General features: G+C 43.2%; 1 protein-coding gene and 1 long non-coding RNA gene across 2 annotated transcripts in view; one reads left to right on the top strand and one right to left on the bottom strand.

Moving 5' to 3' along the window:
• itgbl1 (integrin, beta-like 1) overlaps positions 1 to 27,205 on the bottom strand; it is a 30,594-nt gene that overhangs the window by 1,335 nt on the left and 2,054 nt on the right. The window contains exons 2-10 of the mRNA XM_078090799.1: positions 24,922 to 25,124; positions 19,889 to 20,035; positions 18,902 to 19,024; positions 18,437 to 18,577; positions 15,574 to 15,714; positions 14,509 to 14,655; positions 8,167 to 8,283; positions 1,883 to 2,029; positions 948 to 1,061 (exon numbers count right to left, since the gene is read on the bottom strand). Coding sequence (XP_077946925.1) covers positions 948 to 1,061; positions 1,883 to 2,029; positions 8,167 to 8,283; positions 14,509 to 14,655; positions 15,574 to 15,714; positions 18,437 to 18,577; positions 18,902 to 19,024; positions 19,889 to 20,035; positions 24,922 to 25,124 — 1,280 coding nt within the window. The remainder of the gene's footprint in view (positions 1 to 947; positions 1,062 to 1,882; positions 2,030 to 8,166; positions 8,284 to 14,508; positions 14,656 to 15,573; positions 15,715 to 18,436; positions 18,578 to 18,901; positions 19,025 to 19,888; positions 20,036 to 24,921; positions 25,125 to 27,205) is intronic.
• LOC144388794 (uncharacterized) lies at positions 25,004 to 26,644 on the top strand. The gene is made up of 3 exons (XR_013453038.1): positions 25,004 to 25,143; positions 26,110 to 26,241; positions 26,549 to 26,644. It is a non-coding gene; the product is annotated as an uncharacterized LOC144388794 (long non-coding RNA).

Below are 27,205 nucleotides of genomic sequence, written 5' to 3'. Positions count from 1 at the left end.
ACTTGTTCTTTGTTTGAGTAATTTGGTTGTATTTCTTTAATTTAAGTCTTATTTTTTGTCAGGATTCATATTGTTTGCTCCTTTCGATTTGTCTGTTTACACCATTTTCTATTTTCAAACAGGCAAATGCCTCAGTAATTCTTCCATCAGCACCGTATTTTCAGCACCGTGAGAGTGTATGTGGGACAAAAAAAAGCCCTGCATGATGTGTGTGTTTTCATGATTTTAAGGAGTGTTTCCCCCATTGCAGTGGTAGAGCTCATCGTTTTTTTAAAATAGCTTTTGACACAGAGAAATTAGATAAATCAAGCGTAGGGTCTTGCTAGTAGATGATTCAACATTGGTTTTGATGTTTTAATGAGAAAATGAATATTAAGCCTCTGGAGGTTGTCTGATTGCACTTACGCTCTCCAAGGCTCCGTTCACTCAAACCAACAGACACTTGTGTTACTGCGTTACTAATACACATTTTCAGGTTATTGGAAAATCGCATTGATGAATTTTCCCCAGATGCTGCGTTTTACAGCTCTGAAGGATCGGGGACGTCTCCAGAATCAAAGTCATTCCATTTTTTTAATCAACTCCTGCCTCCATTTGGAGCCCCCGATGCTCATCTGAATGGCATTAAGGCTGACATTTGGAGTCATAAAGTAACGACAAGAAACACCTCTGAAGAGCTGTCCAGATCCTGACGGGCTCGGGGGCAACAATAATTACAAAAACGTACTGAGATTTTTCATTATCAGCGGGGAGACGACGGCTCCTGTGGATAAGCTGCTATTTAGAGAGAGAAGCTCTGTAGAGAGAATCCTCGCTGTTCACGTTAGAGGGATTGCTTCAAATACTACGGATACAATGGTGTGTTTGTGTGTGTGTGTGTGTGTGTGTGTGTGTGTGTGTGTGTGTGTGTGTGTGTGTGTTGGTGTGAACTGCATGTCCCACCCTACCTGTGCAGGTGAGACCATCATGTTTGTCGCACTCTCGGTCGTCACACTCACAGTACTCTCCAGACACCCACCAGTCTTGGGGGGAACAGATACATTTGCCACAGTGACAAGAACCTGCAACACACACACACACACACACACACACACACACACACACATTATGTTGTTAATCAACTTTTCCCATTTCAAATCCAAGCTGTACACCTTGATATTTTTGTTTTGTCACAATTCATTCATTTCACGAAGGTGAAATGTTTTAAGTGTTTTAAGTGTCTGTGACGTAAAACATATCGATGTGTAGGTTGATACATTTTGAGTCGTTCTCCAGAAAGGAAGTGAGACAAGAATTATAATCCGGCGAAAGCACTGAATGGAACTACCAAATTGCTCAATCTCAGTTATACATGGGGTGGGGTGATATACTGTAGAGAAAGGACGTACAAAGGGATGTTAAGCCTCTTAAGAAAGTCGGGGGAAGAAAGGCCACAGGTTCCATCAGCAGAAAAGCCTTTGTTGTTGTTGCACTTTTACATTAGAAGTGCAGTTTTTATTCCACTACAGTTATTTTGCTGTGTGGCTTTGAAGATTCAAAATAACAAGTTAGAATGCTGTAGTAGATGGAAATTCCCCAAAATATCTCAAATAAAAGAAGCTACAGAGTACTCATCATAATGATAATCCAGTGATATAAGAGGCTGTCTGATCATTTAAAATGTATAAGGGGCGTTTGTCTGCGTTACGAGTTCTTTTATTCTTTTATTATTAACAACAACATTTGGCGAGTTACATTTGGTAATATTTTCAAAGCAGTATTATTCCTTGATTTATTCTTTGTTTGGTATCCCTACTTTTGTACGACTAAGTGCAAAGTAATTTCCCGTGGGTTTAATGGGAACCTTGTTGACTGTATCAGCAGTGGAAAGCCTCCCGCTGACCTTTCCCGCTGCACAGGACTCCGTCCGAAGTCTCGCACAGCTCTTTGCTCTGGACGTCGCTCATGTCGCAGGACCTCTGGAACTGGCACAGCTTCCCGAACCAGCCGTCCTCGCAGATGCAGCGTCCGCACGAACAGTAGCCGTGACCTGGCGGCGGACGGCAGGGGGGCGGAACACGGAGCGCGGCCGCAAGAGAGTCGCGCAACCGGAAAAGAGAAAAAACAACAACGACAACAACGACAACCGTGAAGGCCTTCATAGATGGAGTGAACGTTAAAGAAAAAAGCGGCACACAAACACAGTTGACAGTGAACTTTGACAGCAACAGGAGGCACAAGGAGGCCGAGCCGCGGGAAGACGGGAGAGGTTCATTGTTCATTGTTTTGTCTCCAGGGACGTGAAAGGGAGCCGTCATCGCTGGCCTCGTCCTGTTCTTTATAGATCTCGCGGAACGATGGAAAGAAACAAAGGAAGGCAAAGGCAGACGTCGACACACACCAAACAAACCAGGGATGCTTAATTGGCTGAAGGATGTTGTTCCAATAGCTGACAGTGTGACACACACACACACACACACACACGATTATTCCTGCCTTGATCTCTGACGGCTACTCACTCACCGAGGGCTTACTCCAATACAACTCACTCGTATCATGCAGAGGCATCATTGACTGACTCCATTGTGTTCACACATCTATTTACACGTGTCAGGTGGAAGATAAGTTGATGCATTTTCACATCATTTCCATCATCCTAGATATTGCTATTGGACATTCACACAGCTCAACTGAGACTTGACAGGTCACACAGTCCGCCGAAGACGATGCACTATAATGTAATAAAAATGTATCGAGGCACAAATTTGAAGAGTTTTTACAATTATTTTTGTTTTACTGAAATGTCAATTAGAAAAAGCATTTCCATCAATTTCCTATTATCCTTTTTTTTTAGAATACAGTTTTTGCTCCAACCCACTTTCATATATAATTAAATATGTGTACAATTAACCTGAACTCTCAATTACATTTTGAAGGAAAATGTACTTCTTTCAGGACCAAATGGTTGAAGTTGTAAACAGTATCCAATAAGCAACAAATGCTCCAAAATGCTATTTTTAGTTTTGCTCCGGACATTAACAGATGTCTCTTGGAACGAAGTGCCGTGTTTGTTCGATACGCCACCCGCCCACATTGTGTGAACAATCTCACTTTTCATGTTATATCCGTGGCTCGGAGGGCTATCAGTGGTTTGGTATTCAGGTAAACAATTGGAAAAAACATCACGAAAACTTTCCTATGAAATAAAACGGTTGTATTTGCCCCCTAAAAATGGATATTGACTTTAATAATTCAAGGTAAGTGGAATGTATTGCAATCATGACATAAACATAGATTACATCATATTGTATGAAAACGCTGGGTCCATCTAATTCCTCTTATCACTTAATAACCTGCAGAGATGCTCCCAAGATATTTTTTTGTCTTTGTGTGCAACTTGAGTCCAACCTCCAAGTCCACGTCCTAATCTGTCAGCTGCAGAGAAGTATCTGCTGTAGTACCACCAGACACCTCATCTCCACCCCGTATATACAGAGTATATCATCCCAGTTTTCAGACTGAATGGAGCTAGAGGAAATCCGCCTTTAAATGGATGATGAAGGAATCAAAATCTCCATTATCTTTAGAGGCACAGCTTGTACAAAATAAAAGCTCAACGCCAACTCTGCAGCGGACAATTCTACAGCTCATATTGCTTCATGACACCTTTTTCTTTTCTTTTTTTGCTGTTCAAACAGAGGTAGGCGGGAAGGTGTGTCAGAGCCATGTGTGTGTGTGCGCGCGCTGGTGTTGTTGGGAGATTATTAATGAAAGTTAGCTGTCGGAGTGAATTGGCAGCCGTGACAGGTCATGCATGGCCGCCTCAATCATCCTGCCTGGGAGAGCAGTTAATTGCTTTAGAGGAGCGGCAACCTGGCTCTCATTCAATGAGTCTGCACCTGCCTTTCACAGAGCGTGCATTGTGCCATGCCGTTTAGAGATGGACAGTGGGAGGGAGGGGGGCAGTGGCGGATCGAGTGTTTAAAGGTCTGTGCTGTATGCAGAGAGTTCTTGTCTGTGAGAAAGGAAAGCACGCAGTTTGTAAAAGCCAGGGTGAGGATGTTGAGCCTCCATGCACACTCTGTGGCTCCAAAGCAGTCCTGACTTCATGAACAAGGGAACGTCACCCGTTACTTGTTTAAAGAATCTGAAGAAGAATTTATTTTGAAACTGCCCGCGCCCGAGAAACAAGTGGATTTCAAGTCGCCCCCACTCTGTCCCACCGCACTTCACTTTTAGTGACAATAATTAGGATCCTTCCGGAATCTTTTTTCCATTATTGGCTCTATTTCTGATTTAGACGCAGGAATCAGGAAATCTTTAATGTGATCATGTTTTGTTTAATGTGGATATATTGTGTCATCTGTGATGCCATGCCACAGTGCTTTGCAATAGATGGATAATCAAACTTTTTTAATACAAACTTTCTACCAGCAGCAGGGTAGACATACAGTGGCTAGCTAGAGATATACATCTATTGAACACACAATGGAAAGAATGTATTATAACACACCATATAAATTCCAAAATCCGACATCTACAAACAAAATATAAACAAAGAAAAACATACTATATACATTGGACAAGATTTTCTAAATCCTGAGCAATGAGCACTGGGGCCTCGATGGCAGAGTGCAAAGAGGATATCTGGCTGCTCCCTCCTCTCCTTCTTGCCGTTTGGATGAAACCCTTGAGAGCCAAGTGTGGCCCGAGCTGACTAACACTTAGTAATTGCATTAAATACACGAAGCCCGTGTCACTTGTCACTTCCCCCCCTGTTCGGCTGTCTATAGGTAACATAATGTTACTTTCCCGTTTGATCCCCAGCTTCTCACTGCAGGCCTCTGAGTATACCGACTTAGCTTAGCATTTCTGTGTGTGTGTGACTGTGTGTGTGCTTGGTGCTCAGACTGGCTCTCCCTGCAAACCTCAAGAAAGAGTTGTGTTGAAAGACAGCTCGGCACACAATGAGCCACGGTGAGCCATTCACCTACATAAATGCTGCATCCCCCCTTTAAAGGAGACATTTACTCTCTGATGCTGCACTGCGCCACTGATACAAAATGCTCAGGCAGAAAATAAACATTTAAAAAGAAATCAGTGCTGGGAGACGTAAATAGACTGATTCAAGAATGGATGCAAATAATCTGAGCATCTGATGTCTCAAGAGAGAGAGAGAGGCAGCGGATTAAACAGTGAACAAAGTGACTCAAATGGAATCTCCTCATTGTTGTCAGAGTTTGGGAGAAATCTGTCTGTCTGTTTACTCTTTTGAAAAGCTGTGCACATGTCATGTTGTTTCGATTTTATAGCAGATTTCAAAGAAACATGAACGTTTAGTGGAAACAGAAATGTCTGTGATCAAATTGAAAACAGATGAACTATTGCAGCAGTTCCCAAATTCTTTATGCCACGCACCCCCTCCTACATCCCAACTGGGTCCATGCCGCCCCCCCAATCCCCAACACCAAAGTCTATTTATAGCTGCATTCAAATTGGACCAATGACAGAACAGTTTGCTCACACGTGATGTTTGTTTACAATATTTAGTCCACTGTTAAATGTTGCAGTGTGAACACAGAACGAACAGGTCAACTACAACATTGTATCATATTCATTCTGAATCAGGACAAAGCAGAAAAAACTACATAAATACCCTTGAAACAAAGTTTCAATAAACTCTCTTTAAAGGAGCAATAAGTAGGACAAGGACACAGGCACAGGCTCAGAGGCAGATTGCATCATATGCCATTTACAATTAACCATAGCAGCTAAATTATTATTATATATGTAAATATAATATATATGTAAAGTTACACATCACGACTGACTTTCGGAGGTAGGGGAATTTGAAATGACTTAAACACAATAAAACATATAAAGAACAAATAATGGGACATGCATAGTCTCAGAAACAGGTATGAATAGAAAGAGAGGAATCCATCTGAGGGCTTCACAGAGAGAGAGGGCTAACGTTAGCGAGTAAAGCCTGGTTTATGCTTCTCAGAGAGACAAGGACACCCAGACGCAAGAGCCCCTTGCGTGTTCCTTGCGTGACTTTTCACACCTCCTTGCATGCGTCGACCAATTTTTCTGGACTAGCGTCAAAGGCTACGCCAGCCAAGGCTGCGATTGGTCTGCTAACTACGTCCTTTACGGAGTCTCACATCTCTGGTTTCATAGCACAGTACCGCCTTTATTAACAAAGAATTTTTGCAAGAATAATTGCGAGAGAATAATTCAGATTGAAGATCTTTTGTCGGAATAAATCCATAAACATGACCACTTCTACAAACTACCACAATAAATAAACAAACCGACTTCCACACACAAAGACGTGCCTCTCTAGGTCGTCTTCGATAAAAAGGTTTACTCCACCTATAGTTGTGAATTGCTTTGCAACGCACGCAAGACTTTTTGAACCATGAATAGAAACTAGTGCGTCGACACGACTGTGCGTAAAGACGCAGACGCATGCGGCAGCCTTAAGAGACGTGATTATTAACTCTCTGTTCCTGTCTCTCTGTCCCTCTCTGTCCCTCTCCGTCCCTCTCCTCTCTGGGGACTGATAGCTTCAGATGTTTCCCGATTTCAGCATGTTTTATAAATGTTTCTGAAAAGCTTAGCTGTTAGCTGATGTTAGCTGCACAAACTAGGCTAACGTTAGCTAGTGTGTACGTAAAAGGAGGAGCTGAAGTGTATTTATTTGATAAATTGTACATTTTTAATTGTAACCTGGCAAAGGGTAGTTTTATAATTCTATGTCTCTATTTGTGTAAAAACCCTATTCATTTTTTACCTATTGAATTATTACTGAATGTTTCCTGTCCTAGAGGCCGCTTGCGCACCCCCAGGGGTGCCTGCACCCCTATTTGGGAATCCCTGAACTATTGTAACAGAAAATACAGTCAAATTAAGAAAATTATACTGTAAATTAAAGTAAAGATTATATTTGGGTGAGGAGTACCTTTTCTTTAGGAACACTGTGATCCCTTCTCTCTGTTCCTGTCTGACATCAGGAACAGCACCAGATGAAAAAGGAAAACATCAATTTCAATTGAGCATCAATCTCTAATGTTTTTGGCGCATCCACCCATTACAGCGGTTGTGCCTAAATGGCTCATATTAAGAGCCCAAACTTCCCTGAGACCTCAGACCAAAGCTTTGAAGACTTGAAGGAATTTCCAGCTCAGCACTAGGCTGTTGGGGTGGGGGTCGGGTGTCGGGGGGCTGTGGATATCAAAGAGAGCAGATAGGATCACACCGTATTGATCTTCAAATTCGGCGTCTGCTCCTGGCAGTATTTCAAAGTGGGTGCGGGTATGTGTGCACACAAAGCGCGTGCAGTTTCCTCTGCAATAATTACGTGAGGGGTGTAAGCGCATCAGAGGATGTATGGCCGATTCATGTTCTCGTTGATATAAAATGGGAATATAAGGTCTCTGTTACCCCTGAGCCTCTGCAGCTATTCTCAGTCACAGCAATAGCACATTCTAAAAAAACTCTCACTGCAATCGCACAGAAAACAGCCCACCGTGGTGGTTGAACTCCATCAAAATACAATGCGAATATGCAAACTTTTTAAACGGCTCAAGCTTCTGGCGGATGTGATCCTTAGTTTTCAGGCTTTTTGGGGCCCCGGGAATAAATGTAATATTAAAATAGCTTCTAACACCATCTCATAAGAGCAATGCTCTTCTAGGACAAAAACAGGGAATGGTGACAAACCAACCAGTGCTAAAAAAAATCTGAGATGGGAGGGTTCAAAAGGACACGGCACTGACGGAAATAAACAAGAGAATTGCGTTCAGTCGGTGTTACAGTCGTCGGGTGCAAAGGAGGATGTTCCCCTGATGCGTTCATAAATATAAACCCTGAGGCGGCAGCAGAGAGTAGTGGGCGGATAACTGCAGAAGACAAATTATGACAGTAACCTCATATCATCTAAAAGAAAAAAGTATTAATACTCCAAAATAATCCAGATTAAGATATTATAAATCTGAAAGGGTGGTCAGATTAAATTCAGGGCATATCTACAGCCTGCGGCCCGGCTGAGCCAAAGGCCAGCTAACAATGTCGACAGCGATTGAGCGAATCCAGCCGATAAACCTGAGCAGGCCCTAACGCACACACAGATGAGTGTGTGTGTGTGTGTGTGTGTGTGTGTGTGTGTGTACGTGCTCTCACCTCCGCAGATCTCTCCCCCGATGTCCTCGCACTGACGGTCGTCACACTCACAGTTTTTGCCGTGAACACGACTGTCCCCAGGTGGGTAGCAGGTACACTGTCCGCACCGGCACTGACCTACAAAAACACACGCAAAATCTCACGTCCGAGCAGTGATTCATGGCAGGATCGCGTTCTTCAAGCGGCACGCTCATCCTCCCGTTCTCAAGGTGTCGCTCGTAATTTGGCGCAGTTGTTAAGCTCCATGCTGCACAACCATGAGTTTACACTCTGCCTGACGACATGGCACATCCGGGCCACGCACACACACACACACACACACACCTTGAGACGTCGGGATCAGCCAGTGAAGAAGGCCAGGGGGAGAACTCAGCCAGTGAACATGCCAGTGGTGAAGCTCATTAGGAAAACACCATCTATTCTGAAGTGTCTTTGGGGCTGAGCAGCTTTTCCTGCTCGTTAATCATCGGCAGGGAGGGACGGAGCTGTGAGGGAATGTCGTTTTCTGAAGTGCTCGTCAGAGTAATTTTATTTTCGTCCATCATCGTACCATGTGTGACATATTTTGGGGAATTATCATGAATTCATGCATGACTTAGATCATTAAAAAAAAGGGCATGAATTAATTCATGTAATACTTCAAGAGCGGGAATGAACAATAATGAGCTCAGAAAGAAAGGAATGCAGCAGGATTGATGAGTTATTGATGATGTTCACGTCTTCTGGGTGAGAAAGTCTGTAGTTAAACTGGCGGACCAAAGAGAGGACCAGAGCTGCAGTGTTCATCGCCAATAACAACGATCACATTTCTGCTGTTTAATAATATTCAATAATCCTTATCTGCGCTCAACCAAAATGAGTCCCTCTGTGTGTTTACTCATATTTACGTATACTCCAAAATTCCAAAAGAAAATGACATTATCATTTGGGATTTTATTTTAATAATCACCATAACTATAATTAAGCTATTTCCATCAAAAAAAGAGATTGAGCTGCACGTGAAAGGGTCGGACTGACGCGTAACCTTTGAACCTTCCACCAAAGAACAAAAGCTTCTAGAAGCCAAGAGCGTGTTTGTACTGGCTGACTTTTGTGAAAAAACTGTTTCTCTTGTTGATATTCTTTGGCTCTGGCACGCTGAGGGTTTCACCGTGAGGGCTTTGCAGCATATCTATCAAAGATATGCTGCAAACTGGGGGCCGTTGTGGCTTAAGAGGTTTTAAGCAATTTGTTTATTTATCGTTGGTGTCATAATACATTAGATGCAACGTTACTGAGAATGCTGTGTGCATGTTTCATTACCATCTCAACAATAACACTACATAATCAAAGGCATTACCATAAAACCGGCGTTGGTTGTCTGTGCTTTTCTGATTAGCAAGTAACACACACACACACACACACACACACACAAACAGTTGAACATCTTTTAAATAAACCCACAAATTCTGCAGAGAACAGACAACCGGAAGGGCTACAAATGGGCAAGCTGCCCCGCCATGAAAGATTAGTGCACAAAGCGAATTTCCCGGCCCGGTGAAGACATACGGCTAAAACACGGCTCCCTAAGTGCCTCTGTTTCTCTTTTTCTCCTGTTGACACTAAGCTCGGCATGTCCTTTCTGCACAAACATTATTCACTCTGGCCGTGTTCCCCCTGCTTGTGGCACTGCTGGGTCCATCTAGCATTAAGTGCCGCTAAATAACACCTGAAACATATAAATAACGTTCATGTGCCTGCCTTTTATCTTCTGATGACTCACTCAAGGGAATCAGGGGCAACAAATAGTGATGGACACGAGTTTTGCGAGACAGCCGCCTGACTGGCAGCGTCATCCGATGTCCTGTCCAAATCACATCACTGTCACTTTTTAGGACCAGCGACCCCTCTTCCTGCTTCGCACACAGCATGCCGCCATCTGTTCTGGGGACTTTGTTACCGTGGTAACCGGTGATGTCGCGACACCCCTGCCTCATCGATTATCCCGGCGCCCGTCAAGCCCCTCTACACCCGCATGGGTTGGTGGGTGTTGATGTTGAATTTGTTAAGATGGGCAGACACAGGTGAGGGTCTGGCAGGCAGGGTGGGCTGCTGGATAACGGCCAGTCATGTCAGCCCTCCCCTTATTCCTTACAACTGCAGCCTCAGTGGGACTGAGGAGGAGTGACGTAGAGACGCCGTCGACGGCTCTGATAGCGGCAGAGACCTGTCAATCACAGTACGCCCGCAAAGTGAATTTATTTAATGAATCCTGCTGTATCGAAGAAGACTCCAAACTAGATTAGGAACATGTACACGTGCTTACAATGTCTACTGAGGGAATAACCTAAGAATTATTATAAGAATTATTATTTTCTCATCGACTACACAATCAGACTTATTTGTATACCAGCTCCCTCCTGCTGTTCACTGTGTTAGTCATTTTACAATAGGACTGTGTTTAGACCCTTTCAATGCACCTGGGATAAGACTGAAGTTATATGACACCCAGTTTCAAACAAGATGATTAAAGGTCAGACGTAGTCAGAGGGGGTCCTCTCAAGTTCATTAGCACATCTGTGTTCATTAGCAGATCCCGCAGAGTCGGCTCGTCCTCCAGCAGACTGCATCGCACTCTGACTAGAGAATAAACAATGAAAGATGAAGGTCTTTCTCAAGTTTCTTTACTTCAGTATCCTAGCACTCTGTAATAATGTTATATGGTATTGGTAGAGGTCTTTTTCCATCACGCTGGTCAATAGTCAGAAGCTTAAAGACAGTTCTGCATCGGCTTGAAGAAAGCTTTCATATGTGCTATTATTGTATTACAACCAGGGGCCACTTCCAAAGTTTTTAATTTAACCCTCAAACTGTTGAATGCAAAAATGGTGCTTGACGTGAACAACATCAAGCAACATGTTTGCATTCAACTGCAGATGTTGTTTTTTTTTAAATGTGAGTTTAAAGATTTTTCAAATCAAATTAAAAGCTACAGCTATAAAGTTATACAAAAATATTGAGTTCATGTGCTTTCAGACATGTCTTTGTGTCAGTATGCGTGTGCACATCTCTAAACTAGATTCTCTAAGTGTTCACATTTTTATTAAAGTGGTCTGATTCCAGTAAAAATACACGCCAGTTTTTTGTTCCATTAACAACATTGTGGCGCGCTGGCTGGTCTGCATTCATTTATTTAATCATTACTTTGCATTAACGGAGCCACAGCTGTGACACGCCTCTCGCTATGAAGAGCTGCGAAATTAACACACTGGCAAAGACGCACCTCTGTTCGCCCTGCTGCCATTTTTGTGGTTGGAAAGAAAATACTTGTATTTAGGCTACAATTTAGAATAGATCCAGAAAACCAATGGGGACTAAGATTAAACGTGGATTTTTGGAGATTTTCAACAGCATGGATTGGCGGTTTGTAGCCACTCCTTTCTGTTGAGTTGATTTTATTTATTGTTCTGTGATCATCACACCAAATACAGTATACTTCAGCCAATAACTCTCCGGAGATGTGAATGTAAAACTCGTAAACGCGTGTTCACAATGTTTACAGAGGGAACAAATTAAGAGAAAATCAGTTTTTACAACCATTAGAAACGATGCAACTTTAAGACACTGTAATCGTAATGGCTAATGTTATTTCGGTTTGTATAACTCTGCAATCAACGCTTGTTATTGATTAATTAGAAACCAATTTTACACACAAAATTGATGTCAACTACGGACCACAGTTGAGGGGTCGTTGAAAGGAATCCTGGGAATCAGCAGAAAGATGTTAAAAGCAGGTGTTTCCTTGTGGAAATACCGCGAAGTAAAGAATGTGCCACGCACAAGGCAGAAAAGCCCCACAGCTGCTGTTTCAAATTTCAAGGCTTTTCCGTTGAAGCTGCCACCTCAGACCAGCCGAATTCATCCATGCCTAAGTGATTTTCTACATCTGTCTCTTTCAGTTTGTCTCTCTCTCTCTCTCTTGCTCTCCATTACTCTTCCAGTCTCTCTTTACCTGCACATCCTTTGCCTCCTGTGGAAGAATCTCACCGAACCCTCTGCACCCGCTCCTTGTTAGAAATTATCATCTTGCCAGCAACAAACCAAATGGGCTTCTTATGAAAACATGCATATGCACATGCACACAGACGCCGCCCCGAACACTAAGGGATGCGTGTGAACACAGTCAACGCTGCCATGCGAAAAAAGGACTGATGACTATAAAGGTCTATAGGAAGGTGACTCTATTTCCCACTTGATTTATTACCCCAATAAACAATGTAAACACACGTTTTTGGTCTCAATCTCTAGTTTCAAGTCTTCTTCGATACAGAATGATGTTCATTTAATAGATGGTAAACATTAGTACACAAACCCATTGGTGACACCATGTCAGCTACGTCCACTTACGTCTATGGTTGCAGCTCTCTAATCTAATCAGCAGCTTTCCAAGGCGGGGGTCGGGATCGTCCTTGGCCGTTATAAAACAAACAATTATCTTCTGTTTGTTTTTTTTATTTGGAAGCGGATGAAAACATTTTGCATGACTGACTTCGCCGACAGTCAGAGGACACATGGAATAAATGCGCCACCTTAACCCTGCACGTCCCTGAGCAGGTTGTGACCATTGCACTCGCACCACCACCGACATTATTAAAGTGAGTCCAACAGCATGCAGGAGGCCTCATTTCACCCTTTCTTTTTTTATCTCATTCTATTACGGAAACACCGTCTGTTATCATCTGTTTTCTCCAGATGATAACTAACAATGTTTGGAGCAAAAATGAACAACGAACTGATGCACTGAACAATGCCCTGTTCAGCATCGTAAAACTGATTGATTATGGTTGCTGCATCAGAGTAAAATACAGATACAGCGGATGCCTCAGTGTACATTGCACAGCTGCTGGACAATTCATCTTATATTACTTGGAACAATGCAGGTTGTCAGTCAGTCAGAGAACATTGCTAACATGGACGTTATCACGGTAGCTCTGGGGCAAGGCAGCGCTATATATTCTGCTCGCTTTTCTCTCTGTGGACTGGATGAATAACATTGTAAATTATTTAATTTCAAGTAAGCAGCACAATAGATGATTGACAGTTTTTTCGTTTCTTTCTTCTTTTTTTTTTACTCAACTGCCAGGAATGTGGTCTTTTGTCTTTATTCCTCCCGGCTAGACTCAGTAACCTGACTATGAACGCAATACGTTTTTGCTCACTTGGCTCCCTTGTCTTGGAATGTGATTCTGGGTTAAACACAATATATTGTAGACTGCACAGCCTCTCTTAATTTCTTTCCCCCTTGGCTATGTGCATTTGTAGTAGTCCAGTGTAATCTTAATTACTGGTTTGTGCATCAATTGATGTGGCTGCTGAGCGGTTAATGAACTGCCTGCATGTTTGGTACCTTAATTTATCCCCAAAAATGTGTTTTGTTCGCATTCCACTAATTATAGTAAGAGTGTGGGTGTTTTACTTGTGCACAAGAATTATTGATCAACGACAAATAAAAAAAACAATGTTGCCACTGTTTTACATGTGTTTCTTAATTCATCCACGAAACAGCAATTTGTGGAGAAGTACCACAGGAGGTCTTATATAAATATATATAAACTCTCAGGCCTGCTTTACAATAAGTAACACCAAAACAGCCAAGCGGTTTCAAGCCCTGAAATACACACTACTGTGTCCCACTTCCTTTTTACAATCATCAATCAACAGGCTCAAGGGTTGCATGGCTAAGAAATCCAGAATCTTTTTTCTTGGAAGTGTTTCCCTGCAAAACCGCAAATGAAAAATTCCTTAAAATTATGTTTTTCGTACTTTATTTGAAAAAGGTTATTTTACATTAAATGTATGTTTTTTGTTTGGCAGCCATGGATGCCAGTCATTTAACCATCTTTTTTTTATGGTGCAGGTTTTACCAGTGATGCCTTTGATGAGTACATGAGACTGATATCAGTATTAGGATTGGCCTCCGGAGGCTGTAAGAAAACAGGCTTCCACTCTCCAGACGGGCCACTAATGAAGTATGGGGTGCGGTGTTATAAGTAGAGACACATCGACCCACTGTTCGTTCTATCCAAAGAGCTGTTCCAGACAAAACTGTGCACTTATATGAATATATACGGCACTGACATACAAGCAGGAATAATGTATAATATTGTGTGCACCACTGCTTTTAATTTTGCTTAAGGGGTCCATTGGTATTGATTACTGGGCCCACTATTGCCTCCAAAGGAGGGTTTGACAGACTGTGACACACTGGAAACAGCCTGTTCCAAACCAAGAGGGGACGACAGATAGAGTGCAAGCACGCTGCAGTAACCATGGCAACAGGAGCGGGAGGGGAAGACCAGGTACCTCGTCCGAAGCAGGGCAAATTGGACGTTCCGCGACACTTCTTCAGACTGCTCTCCGCAGGCTGCGAGCAGGAGAGAGGATGCTCACACTTCTTCCCAGACCATCCTTCCTTGCAGTCACACCTGCCGCAATTACACTGGCCATGACCTGTCAAGGAGAAGAGGTAGAATAAAGTGTACTGTAGTGGAAAAAAGAGCATTGACTGGAGTGGACATATCGGTCAGGGAGAATTTGATAGGGGACAAAGGAAAGGGCAAGAGGGGAGCTAGTGTGTTAGAAGGGGGGGAAATGGTGATGGCGAATTAAACAAGGGGCAGGACATCGGAAGATTGAGCGTCAGCAGTCATAGAAGTAGAACACGTTGTGACAATGATTTGAGATGTAAATAGCTAGTTCAGTAATGATAATGAACTCCCTGTGTGTGGTTATACAAGCTTCTTCACGCTTTATTTACTTACCCTGTGTGACCGTGAGCACATGTGAGCCCAGTCTGTGTGTCCCAGTGAATAGCTAATGGCTGCCATGCTGCACTAGTGGTTACAGCTGACAGCGCCTTCCCGACCTTCAGGTAAACACGGTTAGCTCCCTTTGTAGTGCTGTTTGCACTGTTAACACCATGAGCCACGAGCCGCCGCAGGAAATCCCCCAATTACAATTCTGTTGTGCAATTTTGGATAAAATTCATGTTTACTTTTACTTTTGATGCAGATCAGGAAACGGCTCGCCTGGCTCTGTCCAAAGGTTACAGTGTGTGCCTATGATGACGATGATTATTTTTGTAGCCGTTGCTATGACGTTACTGGTCATATTCAACCTGATATGAAAATATATTATATTTATTTATATTGGTTAGCTTCTCACCCGAAGTTGGCTGGGACAGACTCCAGACTGCCCCCCCCCCACTACACACATCACCCTGTGTGCAGGATAAGCGGTTTGACGGTGGATGGATGGTTGCTGGCTAGCTGCTTCCCCCCACTTTCAGTTTTTATTCAAGCAAAGTTAACCAGCTGCTATCGATCTTCTCCCTTTTAAGAGGCATTAAATTTAAACAGGTTTGCTCACCTGAGCAGAAGTCATCAGAGTAGCGGTCGTAGGTCGCATGGCAGTTCCTCTCATCGCACTCGCAGGTGTCCCCGTGGATATCTCCCCAGTCGCCGGAGGGATCGACATCATGACAGTTACACTCTCCACACACACAGGTCCCTGACACACACGCAGCAAACCAAACCGCACATTGTGCACATATTAATTCACAATGCATTGTTTCCCTAATATACAGTACATGTGTATACCTCTACAGTCCAAACAAAGCAACGATCTGCAGTGGAGACAAACCAATGCTAAATACAGCTCATAGCCGGGATGGAAGGATTTATTTTTCTGCTTTAGGCCGCAGCCAAAGTCTGCCTCACTTTTTCATCCTTTATCGCCGTATCTGTCCGCCTGTCTCTTTTCTATTTGTAAGATGTAAGATGTAAAAAACATCTTAGCCAGGGCACTAGTCCGAGCAGCAGCCAGTGGAAATCCCATCTTCTCTTATCAGCGGTGACAGAGGGGAGCCCCGTGTGGAGCCCGGCCAGCTGGCGAGCCTGCGTGCTGTGGGTGGCGCGTGTCTTTGCCCTTGGCCCTGGTGCGGCCCTCACACACCACTCGCACACCCCCGGAGCTCTGGATTTATAGAGCCATGCACTTTTATGTCTGCCACAACTGTGGCAGTCGGGCTTCACAGGAAGAGGATCGCGGCACCTGTGTTATTCGGAGGGGAGAAATGCTCTATAAAATCAATAGATGCAATCACAAGATGCAATTTCTGACTTAGATCCTTTTTCTTTCAGCTAAACAGCAACCTCCCCTTTCAACAAACAACCATTTCTGTGTGCCTAGTGCAAACATATTGTCTCCTAGTCAAATTGTTGTGATCAAGAATTCACATACACATGCATTAAGTGACTGCACGGTTGGTGTATTATTAGCTCCACTGCTGAGGGTGGGTGAAGGTGGGTTGTGAGGAATGAAACCGAGTCTGTCTGTTGCCCGTCAGCCAAATCATTCACTCATTCATTTCGCAGCGTAAGTGAAGCAGGAGACATTTCAAACCCTCACACAAAAACTCGTCACATTTACTACGCAGGGTGATGAAATCAAATCAACCCTCTTGTTTAATCATGTTGCTTGATCCATCTGCCACAATCACTGAGAATTATCTTCACAGTGCATTAAAAGGAGGATTAATTCTGACGTGCCATATATAGAGGATTTAGAATGGTTCCCATTATAATCAGCACCAAATTGTCTGACTTCCGAGAATTGTGTTGCACTCGAACGGTAGAAACGAGTAAATACAGGATTTTTATATTCTGAGCAAATGCCACACTTTGCTTTAAACATTTGTTGGCAGTGCATGTCGGTTAGGTGTGCTACACAGGCGCGTTGCATTTCCACATATATTACCGCAATTACCATGAAATCAAACTATCAACCTGTTATATTTTGCCTCAAGGAGGAGAGATAAAGATATCTTTCCCAAGCATTTTATTCTATTGTTTTACGAAGAGCCTTGCTTGGTTTTTTTAACCAGTATCTCCTGAACCGGTGTTTTCATTCTCACGAAATGGGAGATTTACTTTTCATTGTGATTTTCTAAACATGTTTGTTTACTTTAATTTACATAGTTTCGCTTTTGCAGATTATAAAGATAAATAAAACGTGAATACATTATTTTAAAAGAATCAATAAATAAATTGACGGTAAACAGTACTTTGGATTAATTGCGTAACGCTCTTCAGCTAATAGAGCAAGCTAAAAATGTGTGTCTAGGTTGATTTGGACTGAGATTGATTCATTTTAATTGCGGTCATATTGCCTTTTGTTCTTTTCTCCAGTGACTGTTTGGATCGTCTGGCCTCCGACTGCCCTTTTCCCTCCTATAAAGCTCCACAACGGGCTTCTACACCACGAACACAGTTGATGGTTGTTCATGCTGTGTTGCTGGTGCACTTAAGCATAAATTATGGATCTGTGTGCGCGCAGTCTACCATTTGTTCAGCCGGTCCATTGCAATTCATTGTGGAGCGCTTGACTGAAACCCCGCAGGATCACTTGAGGGTTTAGCGAAGCTGTTTTCTCTTTTTCATCTGCAGAAGACGAGCTGCACTGGGGTTCTCCCGTCATACATGCCCGAAACTGTGACGGATCAAAGATATGTTTAAATCTATGTTGGGTTTTAATTCCATTCATTCCTTCCCCAGTGTGTCACTACTTCAGGGTTAGTGCTTGTGTTCAAAAGAAGTCACGAATCATTTATGCTTATTATGCAACACAGGGATGCACAACGAAATGCCAGTGCGACCAAAGAAAAACAAGCAAAACAGAAAAGACAGAGGACTGTAGCACACGACCAGTACGTTTTAACAGTATGTCAGATGATTTAGTATTTTAATATTATAAAACAAATTATATAATAGTAATAATAGTGTATTTCAGACACTATTCAGTGATATATTACAGCGTGCAATGACTATATATGGAAATGGCGGTATAGACATTTATTCTGCAATTCTTTATTGTTATTTTAAGTATAGTTGAACAGTACACATGTGTATGGTGCATTGGGTGCTATTCTGAATAGAGAAGGTGGCTTTTAGTTGTCTTTATTGCACTAGATAACAGACAGGAAATGAGCCTGATCACATCTACAATGTTTCCTGTTTCCTGACTACACAATCAATTGTCACTCTTATGAAGCGGATTGTAATGGGTTTAGAAATTGAGAAATGATTAACAAATGTCCCCTTACATTCTTATTATATTATTCCTTTGTGATAATCATCAGCTTGTCAAATAGAACAAAATATCTTCAAAATAGTTAAATTCTAGAATAATAAAAGTAAAAATTATGAAATGATTTTCCCCTGGAGAAACAGACCTCTGTTGCTGCAGATTTTGCCATCTGGAGATGTGCATTTCCGCTTGCTTTCCCACGGGCTGATGTCACACTGGAATTCACACTTGTCTCCATGCCAACCAGCGGCGCAGTAACAGTTTCCACAGTAACACTGGCCGTGGCCTGGAAGCAGATCAGAATGCACATGCGACGACGGATGAGTCCACCTCTGTGTTATAGATTCAGATTTCTCCATTAGCTCCTTTTTGTCCCTTTAAATTAACACTTTTTAGTGTTTTGTATTTATGTATTTGTATTTATTAGACACCGGAAACAACCTGTGGGGAACATGGAGGACGCAATGGTGCCGACTTCAAATTTCAAACTTCAAACTTCACAGACACATGGGGTTAATGTATTCTCCTCAATCAAATAGAGCGAATGACCACACGCTGCACTAAGGTGCAATGGAGGCGGGGTAGGGGGAGTGATCGATGTGGGCCTTACCTCCGCACACCTCCCCGTTCTCCTCGTCCAGACACTCGCTGTCGTCACACTCACAGAAGTGTCCCGTCACCAGGCCCCCGCTGTCCTTATTGTCACACATGCAGCTGCCACAGTGGCAGGTGCCTGTTAGAAGATACCAGACGCAGATAAAAGCCCACGTGTCGGTAACAGGTCAAGAGTTTGCAGGTGCGTGTACGTGCGTTTGCAGTGTGTGGTTGGTTGTGTACGTGCAGTGCACTCAAAGAGCCCAGGTGGTTTGCAGATGTGTGTCTGTACGGATCTACACTGGTGTCTGCAGGCGGAACAAATGTGTTTGTGTGCTTTTTTTTCAAATGCCAATTTTGCGCTTTCCAATGCACGAACGTGTCAGTGCAACCTGGTGAAGAGATTGTTGTGCTGTATATGTCAAAGAGCAAAGAGGTCAACAACAAGTGTCGCTTTTGACAGAATTCGTGTGCAATATAAATTGTGGTTCTCTATTTTGTTGTTCCTATTTGTAGGAGTATTTGGTCAGAAATGAGCTATTATCAAGGACAAAATCAAACGTTTAACTCTCTAGACTTGGCCAAAAAAGAAATGATGTAAAACCATTGCAGACAAATCCAGAGTTTGGTACTTTTTAATTAGAAATTACAGTACCAGTCAAAAGTTTGGACACAGTTTCTCATTGAATTGAATGAGAAAGTGTCCAAACGTTTGACGGATACTGTCGGTCTGCAGGTATAAATGTCAGTTGTCTATACTAGTGACATATTGCTGGTGCTTAAACCCTCGATGAGATATACAATTTATCTGTGCTAATTTATAAACCTCTTAGTGCAAGAAAACGGTAAGAAAAATACAAAATGTGTATATTTTGTCTGGATTACGCCAGTTGGTTTGAGGCCGATTTGAGCTAACACTCAAGTCTTGTGATGTCGACCTTTTCTCGCTGGAGTGCGGTGTGTCTGTGCGCGTTTGTTTGTGTGTGCGTTGTGGTCGCGGCACCTCTGTTGGAGCACACCACCCCCTGTGGGTTCCTGCACAGCTCTTTGCTCTTCTTGCCGGATAGTTCACACTCCTCCTGGAACTGGCAGGCCTCTCCGAACCAGCCTTCGTCACACTCGCAGGTCCCACAGTCGCAGTAGCCGCGGTCTGCAAAGGGAAAGCACAACACACACCGTGCTGTTCGTCCACGCCGTGAAGCACGCCGCTCACCAAAGAGCTCCACGAAGCAGGACGCCTGTTAGTTTGAAAAGGGGGGGGGTCGCTCTGCCAGCATGCCGGACTTTGCTCCTTTGACTTGTTTTAATGGATGGAAAAGGAAATATTTCTCTTGAGATGCACAAACATGCACGTTGCAGGTGATTCCTCCCTCGTTGTTACAAACTATCCGAGCTTCCCCTTTAACCACTCAGCGATTTATTGTACAGGATCTGCTTTTCCTCATTCTGATGTCCGTGGTGAACAACATTAAAAACAAGAACTGGAAATCATGTGGTGTTGATTTGTTATTACAAAGGCGGCTCCCAGTGCTTTTAGCACGGCCCTCGTATGTCTCAATCAATCATTCTCCCAACCCGTTCATGCTGTAAACATCACTTCCTTTTTTCAAGGGCCATCCATCAGTCATTAGCAACTGGCGAGTTCCCCCGTCTCCCGTAATCATCGATGCGTCTCAGGGGACACTTAGAAACAGGTTCAAGGCGAAAGAGGAATATGGAAAGAGAGAGATGCACCTCGGAGGCAATATCATGTTGTCAATGTGAAAAATAAGCTCTACAGGTTGTTTTAAAAGTTTAGATTCCATGATATTTCAAGATAGAAATCATTGGGTGAGTGAATGATTTATCTGTCGCTCCGTGACTGACTGGTGACCAGTGTGTTCCCCGTCTCTCGCCCAGTACGAGCTGGGACTGACCCCGGGCTCCCAACACAGGCTCTGACTGCAAGTAGGAAGGTGGAAATGTACTCTAAAAGAAATGCTTTATTTTTTCCCCTCAGAAATGCCTCGTTTAAGTCAGTGTTCCCTCATCTTCAAGTCAACAGGTTTGGTGAATGTGTTTTTAATGCTGCGTGAAATATGACCTGTGGTCGTACAAGATTTACACTTTCACTAATTTTATTTCACTCTATTATTTATTTATTGCCACATTTGAATGGAATGATCCTGAATCAATTGGAGATATTCTCATTGGATGTTGCCGATGATTTTTTTGCACTTACTTATTTAGTTTTGCAGATGTGACCTGCCACACATTAGATTCAAATATCCCCACAGAATATTATAGAACATCACTTCCACCCACTGGCCCCGATTAATCTGGCCATGACGATCACTCTGACACCCCTTTGTCCCCCAGGTGAAGGTTTGTGTGCGTGGGAAGGTGTCTGCCTGTGGACATTTTATCCGTCCAGGTCCTTCCTGAGCAATAATCCTCCGTGGCTCGGCCCCGTCAGGGTCCCTCCCACACACCGCCGACGGACACGCGCTACCAGCCAATCAGGGCCCTCGACCACTGAGACCAGATACGTCCTGTGGGGGTCCGGCAGCGAGACAAAGCATCTGTGCTGCATAGTCGGTGGCGGTAATAGGTGATGTGGCGTTGCCATGATTAACTGCTGACGAGGGGAAGGAAAATGAGGGGTGGGGGGGGGGGGGGGGGGGGCATGGTGAGTCACTCAGAAGGCTCATTTTAGAATCTCATTTCATTAAAACCGTGTGTAATATGGAGAGGGACATAAACAAGGGAATGGTTATGTGGAATATAATATTCCATCAATCTAAGAAAATATAATTCCCTCCCTGAGAGCAGAGAGCACTTCTATCACTTCTGTTTGAGGCATCTAGGGACTAATCTGAGATTTCACTGTGCTTTCCATTCTAAACAACAATTTACATTACATATTGCCTCTTCAAATGACCCCGCCCCCCCTCCCCTTCACCCCACACACACACACACACACACACACACACACACACACACACACCCTGCGTCCACTGGGAAAAGATGTTGGGGACACCTGTTGCAGGTAATGCAACGTGATCTCCAAAACCTGTTCGTAAAAATGTACGAAAATCTTGAACATACAAATTGGTAACAATGCATAGGAACTGGCGGTGGTTAACCACGCCCCTTGAGTGAACAACATGGCGGACCATGTCGGATTCTTGAGTGAACGTCTCTCCGCCATGTTGGATTTTTTGAGGGGGTTAGGGTTAGTAGTGTATTCTTACAAGTTAACATTGATTTCTCGTTAAAAATGCAATCATAACACGTTTATTTTACATGGTTAGACTTCACAAAGTGTGTTTACGGGGCGCAGGTCCCCGTTCACTTTGAATAGGGTGACGTCATCAGTTGCAGTCCGTATTTATTTCGTATGTATCACTACGAATTTGTATGTTCAAGATTGTCGTATACATTTTTACGAACAGGTTTTGGAGATCAGGCTGGGTAACAACTGTGAGCGCCGTCCTCGCAGCAAGCACGTCTGTTTTCTTTGTGTTTGTTTTTTTACAGTCAACTTTGGTGACTTCATCACACCTTTGAAAGACGAAAGCAACTTTTGTCTTTCAATCTTCACTGGTAGGTTAGCAGCAATGGAGAACCACTTGTTCCTACAGCCACAAGTCTTTGGAAGTTGAAATGAGTCCCTAATGCAAAATGGCCTTCCACTAGATGGACTAGGACAGACTTGAGTGGTTTGTTTCTCCTCGCAGCCCACGCTGGAATCATTAGGTGACTCACCACACTGCACAGCAAAGCTCACAATATTCAAGTGAAAGAGCATCACAGTATGTGTAAAAAATAAAATAATCCACATATGAAGAATTTATGAGGCTGTAATGGTCTTTTTCCAATATCTCTTCATCAAAAATCAACAGTGATGAGTATTGAACCATTCTGATTAGTTTCTCTCACCTGTCTGCAATGTCTGCATATTGCAAGCAACAACTAAAGATAATGTACTGCTGATGGAAAGTACACCTGGAAGAGTTTGATTTGGACAAGTTCACTTCTTAAGCACCGCTGACATTAAACCCTCCGGGGTTCAGCCGGAGAGTTGAACCAGGAGAAGACACATGCTTTGAAAAGCCAGAATTTTCTAAGAGAGAAAATGCTTAAAACAAGAATTCGTGGGGGGGGAAGAGGATTTTTGCTCCCATGTCGCCTACTTTATCTGCCCCAGTGAGATGCCCCTTTTACGATAAAGTCAGCTGGATTGCACTGCCACAGTGACCTTTAGTGTATTGCGTAGCCGTGAATACGTACTGCATATGTCAACATTACATAAAACACTCCACCAGGGCGATTTGTTACTCACATTATAATTATGGGTCATACGTTCGTTGTGCTGTTATTACATGTTTCTTAAACCTACCAAATGGTTTCACTGTGTTAATCAGGTTGGATTGAGTGTTTCAGACTAAAGACTAAAACAGAAAATATTCACAAGATTCATTTTTGGTTCAGAAACATCCAGGTTCAACGGTGTTCCAAAAACAACAGCATTGTTTGTGGAGAGCCCATCGTTGATTCCATCAGTCTCAATACACTCGTCCAATGCTAGTCAATATTGCAACAGCAATTACCAAGTTGATCATACAGTGTTTTGTCGTTGGGACAACGGGTTGGGCCACCCGCGGCGTCTCTGACTATGAGAAAAGACCACGAGCACAGCTTGTCTGAACACACACGCACCAGAGGAAACCACACAAACAGAGAGGGGGAGAGAGGGGGAGATTTTACGTGGCCAATAAAAGAGGGAGGGCTGAGAAAGAGAGAACGGAAACGTTGCCACGTTGTCCCTCGTCTTTTAAAAAAGGGGGTTTCCTACAAAAAACTATGAAAATAACCAAAGATTTAAGTTCTCGAGTACAGAACTTAATTCCAAACAGTGCGAGGACACAGAAAAGGAAGATTGAAACACAGTCACAAACAACTTTCTTGCACATTTGGACAGCAGATGTCAAGTCGAGGTCATCGTCCTGTTGTTCTTCTACAATGTGGCATGCATCAGTGGAAGGAGAAGACGTGTCGGCGACAGCGGCACTACTTTGTGTGTATGCGAGGAAATCCGCTGCAATCTTTTCTTTGGGCCCATAACATTACGTTGTGATGGAATGGACGTATTGTCAGCCTTATCTTGGAACAATACATGCTACGTATGTAGGGAAATAGTAGAGGCATGTCTATTCTGCCAATATGTGCCAATTATGCTCACACAATGGAACAAAAATGAAGACACAAAAGGAAGAGTATGTGTGTATGTTTTTGTGTAGTAAAGAACGTGATGTATACACAACAGGAACATAATACTCTCTATTGTTGATGAGGAAAGTCATTCATTCTATTTAAACCAGAACGCGGACATCTCACTTTTGAGCATCCGTGTTCACGCTCCCAGTTCACTTGACTTGGATGTTTGTTGTCTGCACCAATGGAAAACCAACAAAAAAGGAAAGGCCGAACAAACCCGGAGGAACACAATGTGCTTTCAGTCTGTGGTGACGGTAATTTACTATGAGCAGATCTCACATTGTTTGAAAACAACTGATATTATAACTAAATTCAAATGAAAAACAATCCTCATCTTGACTTGTTGTCCTGATCTGTCACCAAATTTAGCCCATGGGACCAATTTAGTATTTCTGGTTCTATTTCTGAATTGGATTAATCGATAGGTGGAGAGAGGGTACTCTTTTTTTAAAGCTTGCCTCTGTATTCATACGCCTCAAGGAAGAGAACTTCTTTCAACTGTTCAAAACGGCGTTCTCACAGACGCGGACCGGCGAGGTTTAGAGGCCAAATTGGAACTGTGCCGAGCTCTGCTGCATCCATTACTGACCCTCCTCTAACAACCGCATCTAAGTACGAAAGCATGTGGAGCCATGCGCACGCACGCTCCTCCCCACTATGCAGCGTGGAAGCATGGAATGCAAAACTTGTATTACACAGTACAAATTGCAGTAAAAGCGTCTTTTAGTCCTTTTAATCAGCATGCTGTGTCTGGTGTCCATGCATCACTTTACCCACCGTTGCACGTTTTCTCTTTGAACGTGGCGCAGACCCAGTCGTGGCACTCGCAGCGCGGCCCGTAGAACTTCCCCGGCGCTGTGGCCAGGCAGGTGCAGATGCCGCAATCACACTTGCCCTTCCCGCTGCAAATCTTGCCATCGGGCGTGCGGCAGCGGCGCAGAGAGGACTCAGCAGACAGCCTGCACACACCGCCCACCTGGCTGGGGGAAAGGAGGGGAGGTCAGTTGTTATTCAGCTTTGAAAACTGAGGCGGTCAAGGTGTCAAGTGTGATGCCATCTGTGTGCGTTTTAAATACGTAGCACATCGACACCTGACATGCCTGAGCAAGACGTGGTTACCTTTAAACATTCCCAAAGGGTCTGGTCATGATGTTTGTGGGTAAAGTAACCAACCACCAGTGAATAAACACATTGACCTTTCTCCTATTTAGAATTGAATAATCTTGTACTCTAAATCTAATGGCTGGTGTGTTGGGTCAGCGTGTGAAAGACCCATAAACAGGCGGTTTTCTTTTATTTTCACTTCTTTGTGGATTTAAAAAATAAAATCAGTGCTGGAAAGGCATGTGGGGGCTTTATGTGGCGTGAATACAAATTGGAGTGCAGTTTTCCCTGACATAAAACCTTACCATGACAACCTCATGTTATTTGCAATCGCCGGTATTTCTTTTATTCTTTCTACACTTTTCCAGGCTTTTGCTTCTTGAGATGAAAGCAAATTGTCAAGTCATTTATTTACTTGTTTTTGTCAGAATGGCTTCAATGCCACAATGAAAAGAAATGGTTGATGAATAAACCAGCTGTGTAGTCTCTGCTTGCATTCCTGTGATTTTTGTGTTTAACATAGCAATTTAATGTTAACATGGTTAGACCCTGTTAAACATTAAATTGCTATGAATTATGGGTAATTCTCTAAGACAAAGAAGTGTGGACCTACAGAAAGTGTTCATAAATGGCTGTAAGAGAATGCTCAAACACTTGACAGCTTGTATATTATACTTTTAACTTCGCATTCTGTTATCGAAGCTGTTCAAATCATTCAACAATCGCCTCCCGTAAAAAGACTGTATAGTGATTTTCTACTACATGACATCATTCTCACCCGTTCACACGCTGATAACAAGGTCTACCACACACAGCGCCACCTGTCCATCAGTCACTAACATCCACACACTGTCGTTGCAGCTACAGGACCAATGTTGGCTTAAGTGTCTTGCCCAAGGACACATGGGCATGCAGGTCAGCCAGGCCTGGGATAGAACCGACAACCCTCTGATTGGAAGACGACCGGGCTGCCCAGTCACCCACAGTCGTCTTGTACGCAAATGCCTGAAAGATGTTGAAATAAGCCAGTAGAATTTATTTTGTTGTATATATGTTTGGGTGCCATGAAAGCTACTTGACATGTTGCCACACATTTGTATTTATATAGTTTTGACCTCTTGCAGTTTTCAGAGTAAGGCCTGAGGGAGGGACTTTGGTTTGGGCCTGAGACTAGAAGGGGAACTTTTGGGTTTGCCTAAAGTTTCAGGGGGGGTATTAGGTGCAAAGTATAGTTATTCTTGAAAAAACTACCATTAAAACTGTTACATAAGACTCAACTTTTCCTTTTGGTTTCACACAGGACACGAACAGCTTCATCCCGGGTGAAAGTCATGTGTTTGATTGACCCACGGACGACCCCTACCACCCAAACAACGTCACTTTCTTTTGAACGAATGCAAAAGCTTTGAGAGATATGAGGGAACAAACCGAGTTTTCCTCAAGATTGCAACACACACAGTCAGTAAAATATATACATACAAAATGGTCAATTTGTGTGTGTTGTATTTCTTTAAGCTGATAAATCCCCAAAATCGAATGAGACCAAAACAGCTCCACCATTCATCATTTCCAGCCACTGGTGCATATGCTTCACTTCTCCTGCACAGCATCTCCGTGTGAGATTTGTTTCATTTGGATGCCGTCTGACATTCTTTTTCTAATCTTGCCCTGCCAAAACTGTCCCGTTTGGGAATATTGGACATACTTCAAGCAGATCAAGTGTTCCTGACACTCCCACTGAAATTAAATAAAGAATGTGTGTGTTCCAGCTGTCAAGGGGATTTTATAAAACTTCCCTTTCACACAGGCTTCACCCATTGGGGGCCTTTTGGGGCTTGACCACCTGCAGGCTCCAAGTTCCGTCACTTACTTCAAACCAATTGGCAAATTGAAATTGCCACCGGAGAACAGCACCAACAACCTGGTCTTAAAGACAACCCTTTTCTTCCCTACCCGG

This window comes from Gasterosteus aculeatus, chromosome 16, assembly GCF_964276395.1.
Source record: "Gasterosteus aculeatus chromosome 16, fGasAcu3.hap1.1, whole genome shotgun sequence".
Classification (NCBI taxonomy): domain Eukaryota; kingdom Metazoa; phylum Chordata; class Actinopteri; order Perciformes; family Gasterosteidae; genus Gasterosteus; species Gasterosteus aculeatus.
Note: the sequence above shows the minus strand (reverse complement) of the source record. Positions and strands in the feature narration are given on the sequence as shown.